General features: G+C 26.9%; 1 protein-coding gene across 3 annotated transcripts in view; it reads left to right on the top strand.

Annotated features, from left to right (window-relative positions):
• Positions 1-17,330, top strand: part of LOC124955398 (aquaporin AQPAn.G) — a 26,102-nt gene extending 8,772 nt beyond the window's left edge. For 2 of the 3 annotated variants that reach the window (XM_047509755.1, XM_047509756.1), the window contains exons 3-5: positions 5,778-5,971; positions 16,232-16,375; positions 16,844-17,330. In XM_047509755.1, coding sequence (XP_047365711.1) covers positions 5,778-5,971; positions 16,232-16,375; positions 16,844-17,242 — 737 coding nt within the window. In that variant the 3' untranslated portion in view covers positions 17,243-17,330. Of the gene's footprint in view, positions 1-3,820; positions 4,216-5,777; positions 5,972-16,231; positions 16,376-16,843 lie in introns of those variants that run through there. The other variant, XM_047509757.1, reaches the window with a different exon arrangement.
• Positions 17,331-18,731: the final 1,401 nt, after the last annotated feature.

Genomic DNA, 18,731 nt, shown 5'->3' with positions numbered 1-18,731 from the left:
TACATAATACTATTTTAACAATATAATCGTACGTAATAAAAATCTTGTTTGGAATGAAACAATTATTTAAATATCTTATAATACCATAAAATGATCATTATAAATTTACGAAGAAAAAATATTATTTAAATAGAACAGAGATGCTCGTGACTATCGTTGTTATTCGTTGTCTTTTGCATACGTCATCGTTAATGTTATCATAATAAAAGAGCAGGTGTACCAGAGAGGAAGAGAGAGGGAGAGAGAGAAAGAGAAAGAGGGAGAGAACTATTTACGGAAGACAACATTGCCAACGTAGTGACCTAATTAATGGCTTTTAATTACCACCAAGAGGATGTTAGGATGTAGAGGATTGTTCGCATTTAGCATTAATTTTAAAGAATTTTATTAACTCAATTCACTTCTTATCACCCTAATTTCTATTCTAACGCGAAAGTTTTGTTCAATTTTAAAAAAAAAAAAAAAAAAAAAAAAAAAAGTAAATATCTACATTAGTATTCTTTTTTTTTTTTTGTTTTCGACCGACTATATAATCTAATTCGTTCGGTGGATGATATAAGAAATTTGCATTATAAAGTATCGATCAGACAACAAGTTCGAGTACTAAAAATACATCATGCGTATCTGCTAACATTATATTCAAATTTGCCTTAAAATATTTGCCCAAAAATATTTTTATCGGATAACGAGCAAGAAAGAGAGAAAGAGAGAAAGAAAAAGAGAGACAGAGAGAAAGGAAAAGAGAGACAGAGAGAAAAAAAAATGAGATTTACTGTCTATTACTCTTAAGACAGTAAAAATCTCTCTCTCTCTCTCTCTCTCTTTTTTTTCTCTCTCTTTCTCTTGCAAAGATCACTCAACTGCCATATGACACGAAAGAAACATAAAACGCGATAACCAAGAAGAAACGTACGTGCCTCGAAGTTAAGTTCATAATTTAAAACTTATATGTATATATATGTATATGTATGTACATATGTATGTATATATGTATGTATGTATGTATGTATATAAATGAGAGATATGTAACGTTGTCACACGTACCAAAGAAGCAGATAATCGTCAAGTTTTTTATTTCTATCTAATGTTCCTCAAAGAATCTAAGTCGAACTCGTACCTAGTATCTATCTATCTATCTCTCTTTCTCTTTATCGAAACTGTCAGATAAAAAAAAAAAGATGCATAAAAAAGTAAAATAAGAGGAATAAGCAAAATAAGGAAAAAAAGAAAAAAACCAAGATATTTTTCTTAAGACTATGTAAACCATATAATTTAATATTTATTTATTTATATTTATATATATATATATATGTGTGTGTATATATAAAATATAGATAGTTTAACGTTTACATTCGTACAAGGGAAAGAGATAATCGACAAGTATTTTTTATTTATATTTAATGTCCAGGAAAAAAAAAAAATCTCGTATTTGTTGTTATTATTATCTATTTATTTATCTTTAAAACTTAAGATAGAAAAGGAAGTAAAAGGAAAAATAAGAAGAATAAGAAGAGAAAAAAAAAGGAGATATCATCTCTCATAAAAATACGTACGTAAGTACATACATACATACATACATACATATATACATACATATATACATACGTACATATGTATATACATATATACTCGAATGATACGTATCTCATAAAATTCCCATGGAAAGTAATCTGCTCGACTAGTTTCGCATTAGCTTTAAAAATATTACGTAAAACTAATCCAAATGATCGTAAATGTGTTAGAGGGGGAGGAACGGAGGGGATAAATAACAACTTATAAACGTTCGGATTTGCTACGTCACATCCTCTTCCACGGTACGTCACTTCTCTCTTTTTCTCTTCTTCTTCTTCTTCTCTCTCTCTCTCTCTCTCTCTCTCTCTCTCTCTCTCTCTCTATTTCTCTCTTTCTATCGCTAATCTTTTCACCTTGATCGACCATTTTATACGTAAATCTCATTAGAAATGAGAATGAAACAATTTTTCGAAAATATTTATTTACAATATTTCTATATTTATATTGTAACGATCAATAGTTACATCGTATATATATATATATATATATTACAACGATCGTTCGTTCGAAGATCAATCATTGAAAAAATTTAATTGTTCATCGTGATTTTGTCGTTAATTAATATAATCACGTAATCAGAAATTTTATCATAAAATCGATAATATAATTTTCTATAACAATGGAAATATCTTATTTTTGACAAACTTATAATAACGAGTGATATATCATTTTCATTATTCACATTCGATCTTGCGTAACAAATTCTTGATAAATCATAAAAACGTTCTTTTTCTTTTACCTATGAATGACGTTTTATATTTCATTCAGGTAAAAGAGTCTAGCGTTACGATTTATCTTCGTGCGATTTAAAATAGTGATATTAACGTGATTCGTCAATATTTGTAAGAATTTTTCATTTCATCGATTTTTTTTCTTTTTCTTTTTTTTTTTTTTCTTTTCTTTCTTTTTTTTTTGGAACGAAAATAAATAACCCAAATGCAAATGATAGAATATAATTCGATTTCGAATATATTACGATTTCGTAAAGAATTTGTCTTTATTGATTTCTTTTGACTTTATATGTACATTTATTTATATTTTTTCACCTTCTTTTTTCTTTTTTTTTTTTTTTTTTTTTTTCTTTACAAAAACAAAAATCGAAGGCTAATACGAAAATGAAGATAATTAGCGCGACGGGAACTATACGTTTATACCAAAGAGTGTCTACCGATCGCAAAGGATTAACTATTTGTACGGTTACGTGTACATTGTGTACATATTACACGTAATTAATTAATTACATTTATGTACAATACCATCCTGTTATTCTCCCATTCGTAGTATTGCGTTCTACGTTATATCTTAAGTTTATTAGCACATGCATATACGTTTTATCTATTGTGTATGTGTACATTAATGTAGATCGTATATTATAATTTTCTTATATCCTATCATATCACCTAACATGATATATGTATCACGTTAATACTAATTGTATTCTCGTAGTTTTCATTTAAACTTAAAACACTTGTTTCTTATCGATATTATTTTACACATTGGAAGAACATGTTTAAAGGTAAAAGTACGTTTGACAAATTGATAAACGTTAATATTATCACGTTATAATTATGCGAGTGATTGACAAAGAAGGGTATCGCGACACCCTCAAAAGGTTATAATATGTTTCATCCAAAAATGAAACGCTCGTTCGAAAATTTCTTTATCTGTTTATTTTCTTTGATTTCTTTCCTTTTTCATTTTCTTTTCCTTTCAACGATCTCATTTAAAATTCACACGTGATTCACATTGCCCGATTAATTAATATTAATAAAATGGTGACTATTCATTGAGTTTTTCGAGTTGAATCGTACATGTTGTAATCATGATGATGGTTGTGATGATGATGGTGTTGGTGGTGGTGGTGGTTGTGGTGGTGGTGGTAGCAAGACGAGAGAACTGACGCTGATGACGACGAACAGACAGATTGAGAGAGTGAGTGAGATAGTGAGAGAGTGAGTGAGAGAGAGAGAGAGAAAGAGAGAAAGAGAGAGAGAGAGAGAGAGAGAGAGAGAGAGAGAGATAGTGGAGGGGCAGACCGTAGTAGAGAAGAACGATATATGAAGGCGAAACTCGGACTCCGCCGATTCAATAGTCCAGAAACTCACGTGCGAACGTACTCCAATATCACGACTAATATATATATATATATATATATATATATATATATATATATTAAAATTATATATATATATATATATATTTATATAATATATACGTGTATATATATTTATTTATTTATATATATTTATTTATATTTATATAGTATATATTTTTTGTGCGTGTTGTCGATACACAGTATCACCCGATATATACATATATATGTATATATGTATATGTATATATATATATATGTGTGTATGTATGTACAATCTGTGAAGGAACAAGTGAAACGTCTGGGCGTTTGAGTCTGAACTGATAGATCGTGTATCTTCTTCGTTTTTTTTTTTTTTTTTTCTAATCGATAAATCGATAAAGAAAACTAAGGTCGAGAACGGAAAAGCAAAAAAGATCATAGAAGTTCTGATCGGACAGTGTTCTTCTTCGTCTTCGTCTTCTTCGTCCTCTTCTTCATCTTCTTCTTTTTCTTCTTCTTCTTCTTCTTCTAAATTGTTCTTCGCGGAATCATGAGCAAAACGTGCAAAGGTAAATTTTCTTCTCGATCGATTTGATTCCTTTTTCTTTCTGTTTTTTTTCTTTCTTTTTTTTATTTTTTTTTTATTTTTTTTTTTTTTTATTAATAAACAAAGATTATTGCGAATTCCTGAGTATGGTGGTATGTTCGTTCGTGTGACTGCGTGCGCGTGTGCCTGTGATGTGTGCGTGTATGTGTGTGTGTATGCGTATGTGTGTACATAAGTATATATGTACATAAGTAAATAAGTAAATAAGTAAGTAAATAAATCAGTAAGTAAGTAAGTAAGTAAGTAAGTAAGTCTTGAAGGTAGTAGCAGATGCAAATATAAGAGATAAGAAGAATTCTTATCGGTGTTTCTTTCAGTTTGTTACTGTAACAGCACTATAACATAACACTTTCACGATTTTTATCTTGTATGTTATGCCATAGTTTTCATTAGTTTTATTGCTGTTAGGGTATGGGTCCAACGTAAACTCAAACGATGCAGCGACTATTGTTGGAATTATTTTACCGATGGATTAAGATATCATATCTCTCTTTCTCTCTCTCTCTCTCTCTCTCTTTCTATATCTCTATCTCCATATCTCCATTTCTATCTCTTTCTCGATGTTTACTTTCTTGAATAAAACATTTAACAATGAATAAACTATATCCATTTAAAAGGAAATCTATACATTTCGATGATCGAAAGATATTTCGAATATATTTCTGATGGGGTTGACCTTTAGCAGAACATTTTCCGTCATACGTAAGCAACAGGAGTAACAGAAATAACACGTTAATACGATTAACAATGACAGAATAATTCCGATCGAGGGACCATCCGTGTTACACGATCTCTCGTACTTATCTAATAAAAAAAAAAAAAAAAAAAAAACAAAACAAAACAATTGTCACGCTAAAGACGTAGTTTTATCTTTTTCGTCGAAGAAAAATATTCTAATTATCATTTAATTTTTCTTCTATCGTATTTTTCTCTTTCCTCTCGAATATAATATTTTCCTTTTTTTTTTTTCTTTTTTTCTTCTTTTTATTTTAATAATTTCTTATCCTAATATCTTAATTTATTTATTAAATTTAAATAATTCTTCCCAATGTGATAATGTATTTGTGTATTTATTTGTTTAATAATATTATTATTAATACATATATATATATATGTATAAAATGTCGTATAATCATTGTCGATTATATAATCATTGATTAAAAATTAAGTTGAATTGCTTTATCGTTTGTTTAGAAGAAATTTGATATCATTGTGGTTACCTTATCGTTCTTTGTTTCTTCTTTTACATTTTTTTCTTTTCTTTTTTTTTTTTTTTTTTTTCTCTTAATCGTCTCCTTCATTTCCTATGCACGCACACGCTCATTTCTTATGCACTCGTTCGTTTCGATGATTCGAACGTATAATATGTTTACGTGCTAATGCAAATGAGCTGACTAAATAATTTTCATCGTTCGAAGACATAATCTCTGTTGATATTTTTTTCTTTCCTTTTTTTTATTTCTTTATCTTTTTCATTTTTTTCTTTTTTTTTCTTTTTTTTTCTTTTTTTTTTTTTGTTCGCAGGTGTTAAAGACATAGTCGGCCTGGAGGAAGTAGCAAAAATCGAATTTTTGGTGCCACTTTTTGCCGAGGCCCTTGGAACGTTCCTATTGGTCCTGATTGGTTGTGCCTCGTGTATAACATGGGTCGAAGGGCAATCACCTACTGTACTTCACATAGCATTTACCTTTGGCCTTGCAGTCGCGGCTTTAGCACAGGCGAGTCTCTTCAATTTATCGTACCTTAATTCATCTATTATCCCATGAATGTTTATAAATGTAATTTATATAAGTTAATAATTAATATAAATTATATTAATTATTTATATTAATTATTAACTTATACTATCATTAACTATTATTAACTAATATAAATATATATATAATCAGAATAAATATATATGTATATTTGTATATACATATATATAAAATCAGAATATATGTATATATGTGTATATATGTATATATATGTGTGTGTATGTGTGTATATATATATATATAAAATTAGGAAGATTTGTATCCAAAAATTTGTATCAATATTTATATTAATCTTCTTGTTAATTATTTATATAACAAAAAGTTTTTGAAATTTGGAGATGAACGCGTTTTAATTTTTGAAAGCATCGAAAAAGAATATATATATATATATATATATATATATATATGATCTAGATTAATGAATATGGAGATCATAGGATCGATTGGCAATATCACGCGAATAGAGAAAAGAGAAGAAACAATTTCGTCGTTACTAGATTAAAAAAAAAAAAAAAAAAAGAAGGATCTGTTTCTAATCTTCTTTTTTATAAATATAAAACATTAGATTTATAAGAAATTCAATTGTCCAATCGCGATATCGTAAAAATGGAATGATATAGAATTCTACTGTGTTCTTGAAGAAAAAAGGAATAAAAAAAGAAAGAAAGAAAAAAGAAAATAACACGGCCGATTAACAACGAGGAGACATTTTCGTAATCAAATTTAACGAGCAACGATCCTGAAAAAAAAAAAAGAAAAAGAAAAAAAAAAGTAGGTAGACACCACACGGTTTACATTTTGTGGATATAGGTGCGTAGGCACATTGGGACGCGCAATTTCTCTGGGAAAGAAAAAAAAATGAAGAAAAAAAAAAAAATAAATAAAAAGAAACATCATTCGCATAAGATGACCAACGGCACTTCCGACGATATAACGTCGACCTCGACCTATAGCTTTATTTGAAAGTAAAAGAGATGAAAAGTTACTTAACACACAATCCGCATCGACTATTTCTTCCTATTTCTACTTTTTCGACTTACCGTTTCGTACCACGTAAAACGTTTTTCGAGAGATATCCTTCTCTTGGACATTTAGACGTCACGTTGAACGTACGTAAAAGTGTATATATATACATTTGCCACGATAAACATACGTAAAAGTGTATATATATATATATATATATATAATTTCACAAAAGTTTATATTTATATATATACTTTTATATATGTACTTCAAAAATTTATTATTACTCATATATATATTTATATTCCATAAATTACTCAAATATACATATATATATATATATATATATATATATATATATATATATAACATTCTAAAACGTATTTAATATCTTGTTAATTCTCAATAGCATGCACGTGAACTAAGAGAATTGCCAATTACATCATTGATATATTATCGATCACTCGTGCGCCAAATTTAAAAGAGAAAGAGAGAGAGAGAAATAGAGAGATAGAGAGAGAAAGAGTATATACTCTACACTTATTACGTACGTAACGATCGACCCTTCTGAATAATCAAAATTTTCTACATGTGTGTGTACATATATATATATATATATATATATATATATATATATATATATATATATATATATATATATATATATATGAAGTATGAGAACGTGAAAATGGTTTCATTGAAAATAATTACGTATCTATTTTCTACGTTCATCTGGATCTTTTTCATTCTTCAATTCTTCAACATTATAACTCGAGTTAGGTATAACGAAACTTCTAAAACATTTCCTTTTTTTTTTTTAAAGGTGAAATTAAAATTACAATTATATCCAGTAATCTAAGAGTAATTAATTGATCTATTAATTGATCTAAGAAAAATCATGGCACATGAGAGCCATTCATTGGAAAATATTCACGGTTTTTTTTAATATATATACATCTGAATAATCTAAGAGTAATAATAAATTTATGGAATATATAAGAACCAATATATATGAGTAATCTAAGAGTAATAATTAATGATGATGAAATACATACAAGTCATTTGTTAACAATGTTGTATAACATTCATATGAAATATTAGTTTTCTTTTCTTTCCTAAAAATATATTTATAGGTACATATATATATATATATGTATATATATATACATATACAGACAATATATATAGACTAACTTAAGAGTAATTAATTAATGTAAAAAAAAAAAAAAAAAAAAAAAACACAGACGCAGGAGTTATTTTTTCCCAAATGTTGCATAACAATTTACACGAAACATATTTCTTTCTATTAAGAAAAAGTCTAAACTTTTCAAACACGTAATAATTTCATACAAGTACATGTAACTATTAGGTATATAAATCTATACTGTATTACATTATTACAACGTATTATATATATATATATATATATATTCTCGATGGTAGTATATATATATATATATATACTTTTTCCTTAAGTGTATCGGTTAGAAATGTTCAATATTCTATAACTGTAATCATAATTAACGTCGTTAAAAACGTCAGTGCAAAAAAACCTCAATCATTAGGCTCCGGGTTTTTCTTCGGAAATTGATATTCGCGATATCAAAAGGAAGAAAATAAGAAGAGTGTCAGAGATCGTATATGCTCAATCGAGAGTGTCCAAGATGTTCGGTCAGATTGTATTTCTTGATGATGGTAATGGTATCGGTGGTACTTGGAATTGGTTGTATTGGTGGCTACTTGAGTAGGTTGTCAGATGCTTCAGGGCAAAATTGCACCATATTCTTGCCGGTTAGACCCTCCCTGGGGCGAATCAGCGGCCTTATTTGTGCCTACCGCCCCTCTCTCCGCACCTCCTCCTCCACTAACTCCTTACCTACCTACCTCCTTCCCCAACTATTCCCCTCTCAGCTCCCTTTATACCTTACGCAGAGTTTTGCTCTCAGCCTTTTTAAATCGCTGAACGCACGAGTCTCGAACAAAACGCAAACTTTCCTTCCCTCCGCTTGTCTCTCTTAACCAATGAAATATAAGTATGTATGTATATCGATGATGCTTTTTTCTCTCTCTCTCTCTCTCTTTCTCTCTCTCTCTCTCTCTTTTCTTTCTTTCCTCTCTATCTCTCTTCTTTTTCTTGTTTTTTTTTTCTCTTATTCGAGAGAACAAACACACACGACTAGAGTAATAACGAACGAACGAACGGAAGAATTATCAATTAGATTCCAATATAATTGTGAAATTGTAGAATTGAAATATATGTGATTGAAAGGCATACATAGAATTGTTGTAAATTTTAAATTGCAAAACGTGAAATGTTCTTTCGTACGATTAATAAATTAATTTAATGAAATCCTTATATCAACGTATACGTCATAATTTGTTGGATTGATCTATGAATTTTTTGAAAAAACTAGGAATGTTCTTTTTTCCTTTGAAAATTGTAGATGATTAATGAAATAAATAAAATGATCATTAATTACATATATATATATAATATAATTTAATATATATGGAATTAAAGATTATTTCTTTTATTTAGTTTTATATATTCCACATATAATTTTTTATATATTTTATATATATATATATAAAACATATAAAAAAAAAAAATATATATATATATGCGGAGTTTATGATTGATTAATCTCGAAAATGATTTCAAAATCAGAAAAAAATATCCATAGATATTAATTTATTTAATATAATATATAATATATATTTAATAAAAGAAAACTCACTCCAATAATCATTCTTTAAATTTATCTTCATATATTTTATATATAACATTTTATATTCATATATATATATATATATATATATATATATATATATATATAATTTCATGGTTGTTAATTAATCTAAAAGATGATCCTAAGAACGGAAAAGATTTCTATCCGTATTAATTATTAAAGTAAATCGATAAAAATCAATTAATTAGCACGATCACGTTTTCTAATTGTTTTACCCTTTTACTATTCGACTTCGAATTAAAAAGGACGTATGTAAATGAAACACAAAGAGACAAATAGAGAGATAGACAGAGAGATAAAATGACAGAGAGAGAGAGAGAGAGAGAGAGAGAGAGAGAGAGAGAGAGAGAGAGAGAGAGAGAGAGAAAGAGAGAGAAAGAGAGACCTTCGTGTATTGTCGAGATGAAAGAGTTCGGCACGTGTAAAGATCAGTCGAAAAAACTTATAAAACGTACACGTGTTGTTCATAAGACAAATATCATATCGTCGATGCACGTCCAATCTAAAAGGTGACAAATGGCACTTCGCGATAATGCCGTGCAGACTCTCTCAAACCTTTCAGAAGGTTTTGTACGATTACGTAAGAATACTAGAGACGAGACATATGGTACGATATTTCTACTACTATTTATCTACTGTATATGTGTGTATATATATATATATATATATATATACATAGTTACGTTTATAAGTTGAAAGATGTGAAAGACGTCACTCTAATGTCAATCGTCTTTGACTTACGCAGGCGTTACATATTCTGCCCTATTTTTTTTTTCTTTTCTTTTTTCTTTTCTTTTTTTTTTTTTCCTTTACTTTTACTATTTCTTCTCAAAGTTTCTTTTCAAGACATCATCTATCATTTTAATCATTTTAATAGCACAAATTAATAATTAATTATAATCTACATATATATATATATATTATTATTATTATTATTATTATTATTAGTATATATTATACATATATACATATTATATAAAAATATATATATGTATATATATATATATATATGCATATATATAGAGACAAAGATACACATATATATAAAGAGAAAGAAAGAGAGAGATAGAAAGAGATAATAATCAATAAATATATATATATATATATATATATATATATATATATATATATATATATATATATATATATAATAATTTAGCAATCGATTGCATTAATAAACTATTGATAAATTATTAAATCAAAGTTGATCCTTGACACGAAATTTTTCATGATATTAAAAATTTATAATAATTAATATATTATAAATGAATTATGAAAGATATATCGTATGATGATTAATGATCATTTATCGTATTATTATATTTAGTAAGTACTCATTGTTTTTTTTTCTCTCATCTTATACTTAATAATTCGTCTCGTACTTTTTTCTTTGTTGACGAATAATTCATAAGATTCGCAATTTGATCGATATTTTAGTACGAATCGTACGATCGAATTATTTTCGCATTTAACGAAATAAACGTTAATGTGTTCTATGATCATTTAGTAATTTGTTATTAAATTAATGAAATAATTATTTTATTTATTATACAATTCATTAAAATATTTATTTAATATATATATGTATGTTCTTTTTTTTCTTTTTTTCTTTTTTATCCTTAACAATTCGTCTCATTTTTTTTTTTTTTCTTTACAAATAATACGAATGATTACAAATTGTTCTAATTATTCGAAAGATAACAAATTTTTCGAATCATTCGTGAAAATAATTTGACGTACTTTGTAATAATTAATTATACGTAAAATTATTTAAACGTATTAAACGTAAACGTTTGATATTTTAAACGTAAAGGATTAAATTAACGATCGATAAATTAGAAAGAATATAAAAAAAGGTATCCATTTGTCTCTTTCTTTCTTTGTCTCTCTCTCTCTCTCTCTCTCTCTTTTTCTCTTTTACATTAACTCGAATTATATAGAATATTTGTTCTTATTATTGGTATCAATTATAAGTGAATGATATTTTGTTGAACGTTTACGATGACTTTTATGAGAAAAGAAAAAGAAGGAAGATATCTCAAATACTTTTGCTATTCGTTCTTCTTCGAACTTATGTGAAATGAGTTTCTCGAGATTCTCGAGATAAATAAAATCTCTTTATAAATCGGTCTCCGTATTACCGGAGGCTATAGGTTATAGGCCCTCGAGGCTTACGAATCTATTAAGTAATTCTAGATCTTACATGATTTATTATTATTCGATATGCGTCACTATATGTGTATATACATATATACATACATACATACATATGTATACATATATATATATATACACACACACATTTTTGAGGTCGATGGCCGCCGATCTATCAATACTAATCGACTTGTATGGAATTTTTGATAGCATAAACGCACGCGCGTGCACGCTCACACACACACATATAAAGAGAGAGAGAGAGAGAGAGAGAGAGAGAGAGAGAGAGAGAGAGAGAGACAGACACACACACACACACACACACATATATATATATATATGTATAGCAAGCGGACAGACATTAAGATCGTTTTACGTTAATAATATCTTCATATACAGGATGTTCTTATCATGACGTTTCATTTCATGTAAATATTGACTTTCTTTTGTATAAGAACGAACGAAATATTGAAAATTTCTTTAGATTTCTGTTCCACTCGATGGATTTTTTTCATTGATATATCTATTAATTCTCTAACGTAAAATATTTAAACTCTAATTTTATCAATGAAAAATATAATAAACGTAATTTATTATTAGTCACTTAATTATGTTTTCACTTATTTACGTGAGTATGAGATTCGCAGAAAAACAAAAAGAAGAAAACATAGATAATATGTTTACTTCTGTTGTTGTTTTTTTCTCGTACTCTATATTTTTCTATTTCTTTTTTTTTTTCTTTTTTTTTTTTTTTTTTTACTCTTAGAACGTCTCTATACAATCTTTAGACGTAAAAAAAAAAAAAAATGTCAAATGGGATCTTATCGAATGCACGGCACTAATAAATCTTATCTCTAATAACGTAGACTACCGGAGTGGATGAAGTAAGGAAAAAAAAAAAGAAAAAGAAAAAAAGAAAAGTAAAAAAGAGAGAAAGAGAGAAAGAGATAAATGTTAATCCTTTGAATGAAAAAAAAAAATAAAAAAATGATATCCGGTATTTACGATATACAGGGTGTATGATTTTGATTTAATATATATCGAATATAATCATCTTTTAAATAAAGCGTTTGTTAAAGGATATACTTTCAAATCTTATTTTAATCTTATTCTATTATACATAATTTTCTATTATCAATCACGTCGATTATATTTCTCTTTAATTCTTTCAATTAAATAATATCGATCGAATCTGTATACGTTAAATGGTTAAATACATAATGATTGGATAATTAGAAATAAAAAAAAAAATAAATAAAAAAAGAAAAATTTGACTTTTCGATAATATTTTCTTTAATTCGATCGAGTGTTATCCTTGAAGGATAATAATCGGAATTACGTTCGTTCGAAGTCGATATTATAATTTAAATATATCTTAAGCTTAAATATAACTTATAACTTTAAATGGTTATCTTGATTAAAAAGAATAAAAAGCAAAAATTGTAAATCGGTGCCAATGATATTTTGAAAAATATTAAAACGATCTGAATGATATTACACATAATTATATGTCATATCATTGTCTGGTTTTTTGTTTTTAATATTCATAATTTTCTTTTTCTTAAATCGTTGAAAATATTTACCGATACGTTTTATTGAAAATCGTATGGTAAATTCAATAGCTCATTTTTTTCTTTTTCTTTTTTTTTTTTTTTTTTTTTATTATTAAATGAAAATATTACAAATAAATATGATTTCACGAAGAATTTTTTTTTCCTTTTAATGTACTGTAAGTGCTTCTTGATTTTCTTTTTTTTTCTTGTTTATTTTTCGGAAATACTGTGCAAAACGAGATTCAATTTTTTTTTTTTTTTTTTTTTTTTTATCAAATGAAAATATTACACATCTATTTTGTGATGGAATGAATTTTCTTTTCTTTTTTCTATCTTTTTCTTTTTTTTTCTTTTTTTTTTTTTTTTTTGACAAACGATATAAAAATAATAAAAAAAATTGTTTCTTTGAAAAATTTTTGCTGAAAAAAAACCACAGGCGTCTCTACCTTAGATATTTACGATGATTCTTTATATCGAATGAAGAAAAAATAATTGCATGCAAAAGATAAAAGAAAACTAAGAAAGAGCTAAATCATAAAAATTGTCTCTTTTCCTTTTTTTTCTTTTTTCTTTTTTTTTTTTTTTTTTTCTTTGATAGATCTTTTCAGGCATAAACATGATTCCCTGTTAACAATGAATTTGTTAAAAACAAACGCGCTCCATTTTAATGGTCATATTAAAAAATGATATTCGTTTATTATTCGTACGAGTCGCGTTCGCTCGTTCTTCGTATATTCATTTTTTAAATGAATGACCCCGATAATGCTTTAACGTGTCGATTCATTCATAATTCGTGCCGAGTATAAAAACTGGTCGAATTCATGGAGATCAAGCCGATCGACGATCTCGTTCTCGAAACGATTCAAAAACGATTAGCGTAATGGTTGCGTGAAAATGGAGACAACGAAAAGTTAATCCGGGATTGATCCGGGAGAATTAAAAAAAAGAGAGAGAGAAAAAAGAGAGAGAGAGAGAGAGAGAGAGAGAGAAAAAGAGAGAGAGAAAAAAAGAGAGAGAAAGAGAGAGAGAAGAGAAAAAAGAAAGGTAAAGAAGAAAAAAAAGAGAGGTAAAGATTAGAGTTAGATAAAGATAGATAGAGAAAGAGAAAAAGGAGATAGAGAGAGAGAGAGAGAGAGAGAGAAAGAGACGTAATGAACGCAAAGCGAGAAAAGAGATCTCTCGTTGCGCAATCATGGCAAATCTCGGACGTGCGCTCGATCGCCCGCGGCAAACCGAGACCTTGCTTGTTATACATGAGAACTGGGCCGTCGCAGACCCTCTTGTGAGTCGACCAAAACCAAATCGGTTAGTTACTCGGTGAGACTCTTTGTATCCCTCCGATACGCTCCTCCTTCCTTATCCTTTCGAACGTAGACGCCAAGGAGTCTACGGTGAACGAGTTCGTCCACGTGTTCTTTGAGCTTTGAGATAAATGCGAGTTGAATAATTTTCTTTCTTTTCTTTTTCTTTCTTCTTTTTTTTCTTTTTTTTTTTTTTTTTTTTTTTTTTTTTTTTTTTTTTGCTCCTTTATTTGTATCTATTTACGTATTCGTTCGTGTGCGCTCGTACGGGATAATGAAAATTTTAATGATTTTCTATTTTTTTGTTTTTCTTTTTTTCGATCAATATTTTCATCAATCAATAATTTAAATGATCAAATATTTTTGGGAAATATATAAGATGAACGATTTATATTTTATCAAATAAATGAGATGAATAATTTATATTTTGTTAAATAAAATGAACGATATACGAATATTTCGATTGATATTTATAATAAAATATATTTAAGTGATATAATTAATATAAATAATTAAATGTTAAGATTGTTTTTGGATTTATTATAAATATTGATCATCTTTTATATAAAATACTGACGATTTATTATATTTATGAATGTTTTAATTAAAATAAATGACAATTGTTGATTGTATAAATTAATGTAATATCGTTCATTTATATCAATTATTGATGTTTTGTTATAAACATTGATCAGATTTATTGAAAATATTGATTTAGAATATTAGAACTAACAAATAATTTATCAAGTGATTCGTTAGAATCTTCTTTTATTTTCTTTTCTTTTTTACGATATCCTTCTTTTTCTTTTTTTTTTTTTCTTTTTTTTCTTTTAAGATATCCTTCTTTTTCGTTGGATTAAATTTAAGGAAAGTTCTTTAAAAAGAACTTTCAATTTTTTCGTTCAATATTCGTCTGAAATATTTTGTTCGACATTAAGAATTTTAATTGATTTCTATTATAATTTGATTGGTTCAATTTAATGAAAAGAAAGGGAGGATTTTTTTTGGTTATGTCATAATTACGAAATTTAAATGGCATTTGAATTTTGTATAAAAAATATCTAGTGCTGCTATCTCGTTGTAATTTTCCTTATATTTTACTTTTAATTGTCGAAGTGTGACGATAACGTATCATTCGTATATATCGTCGATATCAAGAATCATAGTTTAATAAATATTTAAAAAAAATACTAAATGTATCATTTATTAATATTACTTTATACGTTCATTAAGAATCATACGGATTGTTAACTTTAAATAAAAGCGACATCTATAACGTTTAAAATTTATCGACATCTTTTTATGACTATTGATATTAACGTTTTGTGAAGTTAATATCATTACGTATCACAAGATGGCAGCACAACGTGTTCTCATTTTCGCGCGAAATTCAAATGTTATTAAACCTCGATCAAAACGAATATTAATTTAAATTGTTATAAAATATTATAAATTTGTACGTGCTAATGTTATATTCGTTTCTGTTTTTTTTTGATACAGTTTTTAGGCCCAATCTCTGGTTGTCACGTAAATCCTGCGGTAACGATCGGTCTTTTCGTCAGCGGCAATTGTTCCATCCTGAAAACACTTTGTTACATCGTTTGTCAAAGTTGCGGAGCAATAGCTGGTGCCGTTGTTTTAAAGGTATACTACGAGCATACTTTTATCTTTTTCTTGTTTCTTTTTTTTTTTTTTTCCTTTTTTTTTATACTATTATTTAACAAAGGAAATATATTCTTTAGAAACTATGACATTTTTATTTTTGATAAAAACTTCGTTAATTCTTGAATTTAATAATTTATTTATAATTATTAAAACAATTATAATTTATTATATGTAAATTAATATAATTATTAAATAATATTAGATATAACAAATTATATACGAATATAATTATTAAATGTAATTATAATTATTTTAATCAAATTGAAAATTTTCAAATTCGATTAATTTTATTCTTCGATTCAATGAAATTATAATTATTAAAGATCTCTATTTAAATAAAATATAAATAGAATTTTATACAGACATATATATATATATATATATACATACACATATACATACACGCATACACGTACTCACATATATAAAAATATATTGATATTACAGATGTTAACACCAGCTCAGCAACTGAATCAAGGATTGGGTGCAACAGATTTGGCTGAAGGTGTTGAGGCAGGTCAAGGTATCGTTATGGAGGCAATTATCACATTTCTTCTGGTTCTGGTGGTACATGCTGTTACAGACCCAAAAAGAAGCGACACGAAAGGATGGGCACCTTTAGCTATAGGTTTAGCCATTTCTGTGTCGCACATGGCCGCAGTACCATTCACAGGTAGTAGCATGAATCCAGCGAGATCATTGGGTCCTGCCGTTATCCTAACATATTGGTCGAATCATTGGGTTTATTGGGTTGGTCCAATAGTCGGTGGTGTTATCGCCGGTGGCCTTTATAAAATCGGCTTCAGGAGTACGAAGGAAAGCGACGAGGCTTCTTACGATTTTTAATATGTTACTAATAAGAAAAAATAAGAAGAAAAGAAGATAACGAAAAAAATAAATAAATAAAAAAAGAAAGAAAGAAAATAAAAAAAAATATAACAATAATAATAATAATAATAATAATAATAATAATAATAATAATAATAATAATGATAATAATAATAATAATAATAAAAAGAAAAGAAAGAAAAAAAAATCAATATTTGTCCGCTAACGAAATTAATTATTATGCGCGATCTTTTGAATCATTATTCATTACCATCATTTCGATCATTATAATATGATTCATGTTAAAAATTGGAAATTTTTATTATCGAGCGTGGATTTACTTCGGTATATGTAATTATGTATATTTTGGCGTAAACATTGGTTTATAATTTTGGTGAAAGAAAATACACGCACATACACACACAGACATATATATATATATACATATATAAGTGTTTTAGATAAATATAACGTCATATTGTAATTTTTTTCTCTCATTATTAATGTTATTACATACATGCTGCCACTAATTGTCAAACACCCGTTAGTTCGAATCCGAACATGGAAGACCAAAGGCATTATCGATCCTCGATTTCAGAGCGTTCGCATATACACGAATCAGTATAACTTTTCCATCTAGTCAAATCGTACATTTTCATCCTTTTTATAATCAAATCGATCTTAATCATAGAATTCTCGAAAATTTCCATACATATATATATATATATATATATATATTTTTTTTTTTTTTTTAATTATATTCCATTTCTTGTTTTTTATATAATATATATATATATATATATATATATATATATATATATATATATATATAACACAATAAATTTTGTAGTATGTCATACGAATACCTTTTGTGAATTATTAATATTATTAAAATGATACAAAATCTGATTAATATATTTCTCTTTTGCATTGTCGTTCTTTACGCGTTGCTATTATTAAAATTATTTATTCGTTCTAACCATAATTATAATAATAGACGGCATTGTACTTTAACAGATTCAATAAATTTTAAATAAGAAACGAACATTCGATTAAAAGAAAAAGTGTATGAAAAAGAGAGAGAGAGAGAGAGAAAGAGAGAGAGAGCGAAAGAAGAACGATTACATAAGTTTGTAATATAAATAATAAAAAAGATCTGTAAAAGATGTAATATAATTTGACTCTAAAAATGTCATATAATATCATACATAAATACATACATATACACGTTATATGCAAAGTATTAATTTTATATGTACATACATACATACTTATTTACATAATACCTCAGCATTTATTATGGTTATTAAGATTAATTTGTTCATTTCTAAATATGCATGAAAATTTTCGCCATTTTACAAATCTTCGATGTCGAGTATGAATTTTTATTATTTAAATTTATCACGATTATGCGACGTACGAAATGTGAGCATTTTTGTGCGTGTGCTAAGTAAAATGAAATGATAAGAGAAAATAAATAAAGGAAAAGAAATAAACAAAAAAGATT

This window comes from Vespa velutina, chromosome 18 (assembly GCF_912470025.1).
Source record: "Vespa velutina chromosome 18, iVesVel2.1, whole genome shotgun sequence".
NCBI classification, from domain to species: domain Eukaryota; kingdom Metazoa; phylum Arthropoda; class Insecta; order Hymenoptera; family Vespidae; genus Vespa; species Vespa velutina.
This window is presented reverse-complemented; position numbering and strand designations above follow the sequence as displayed.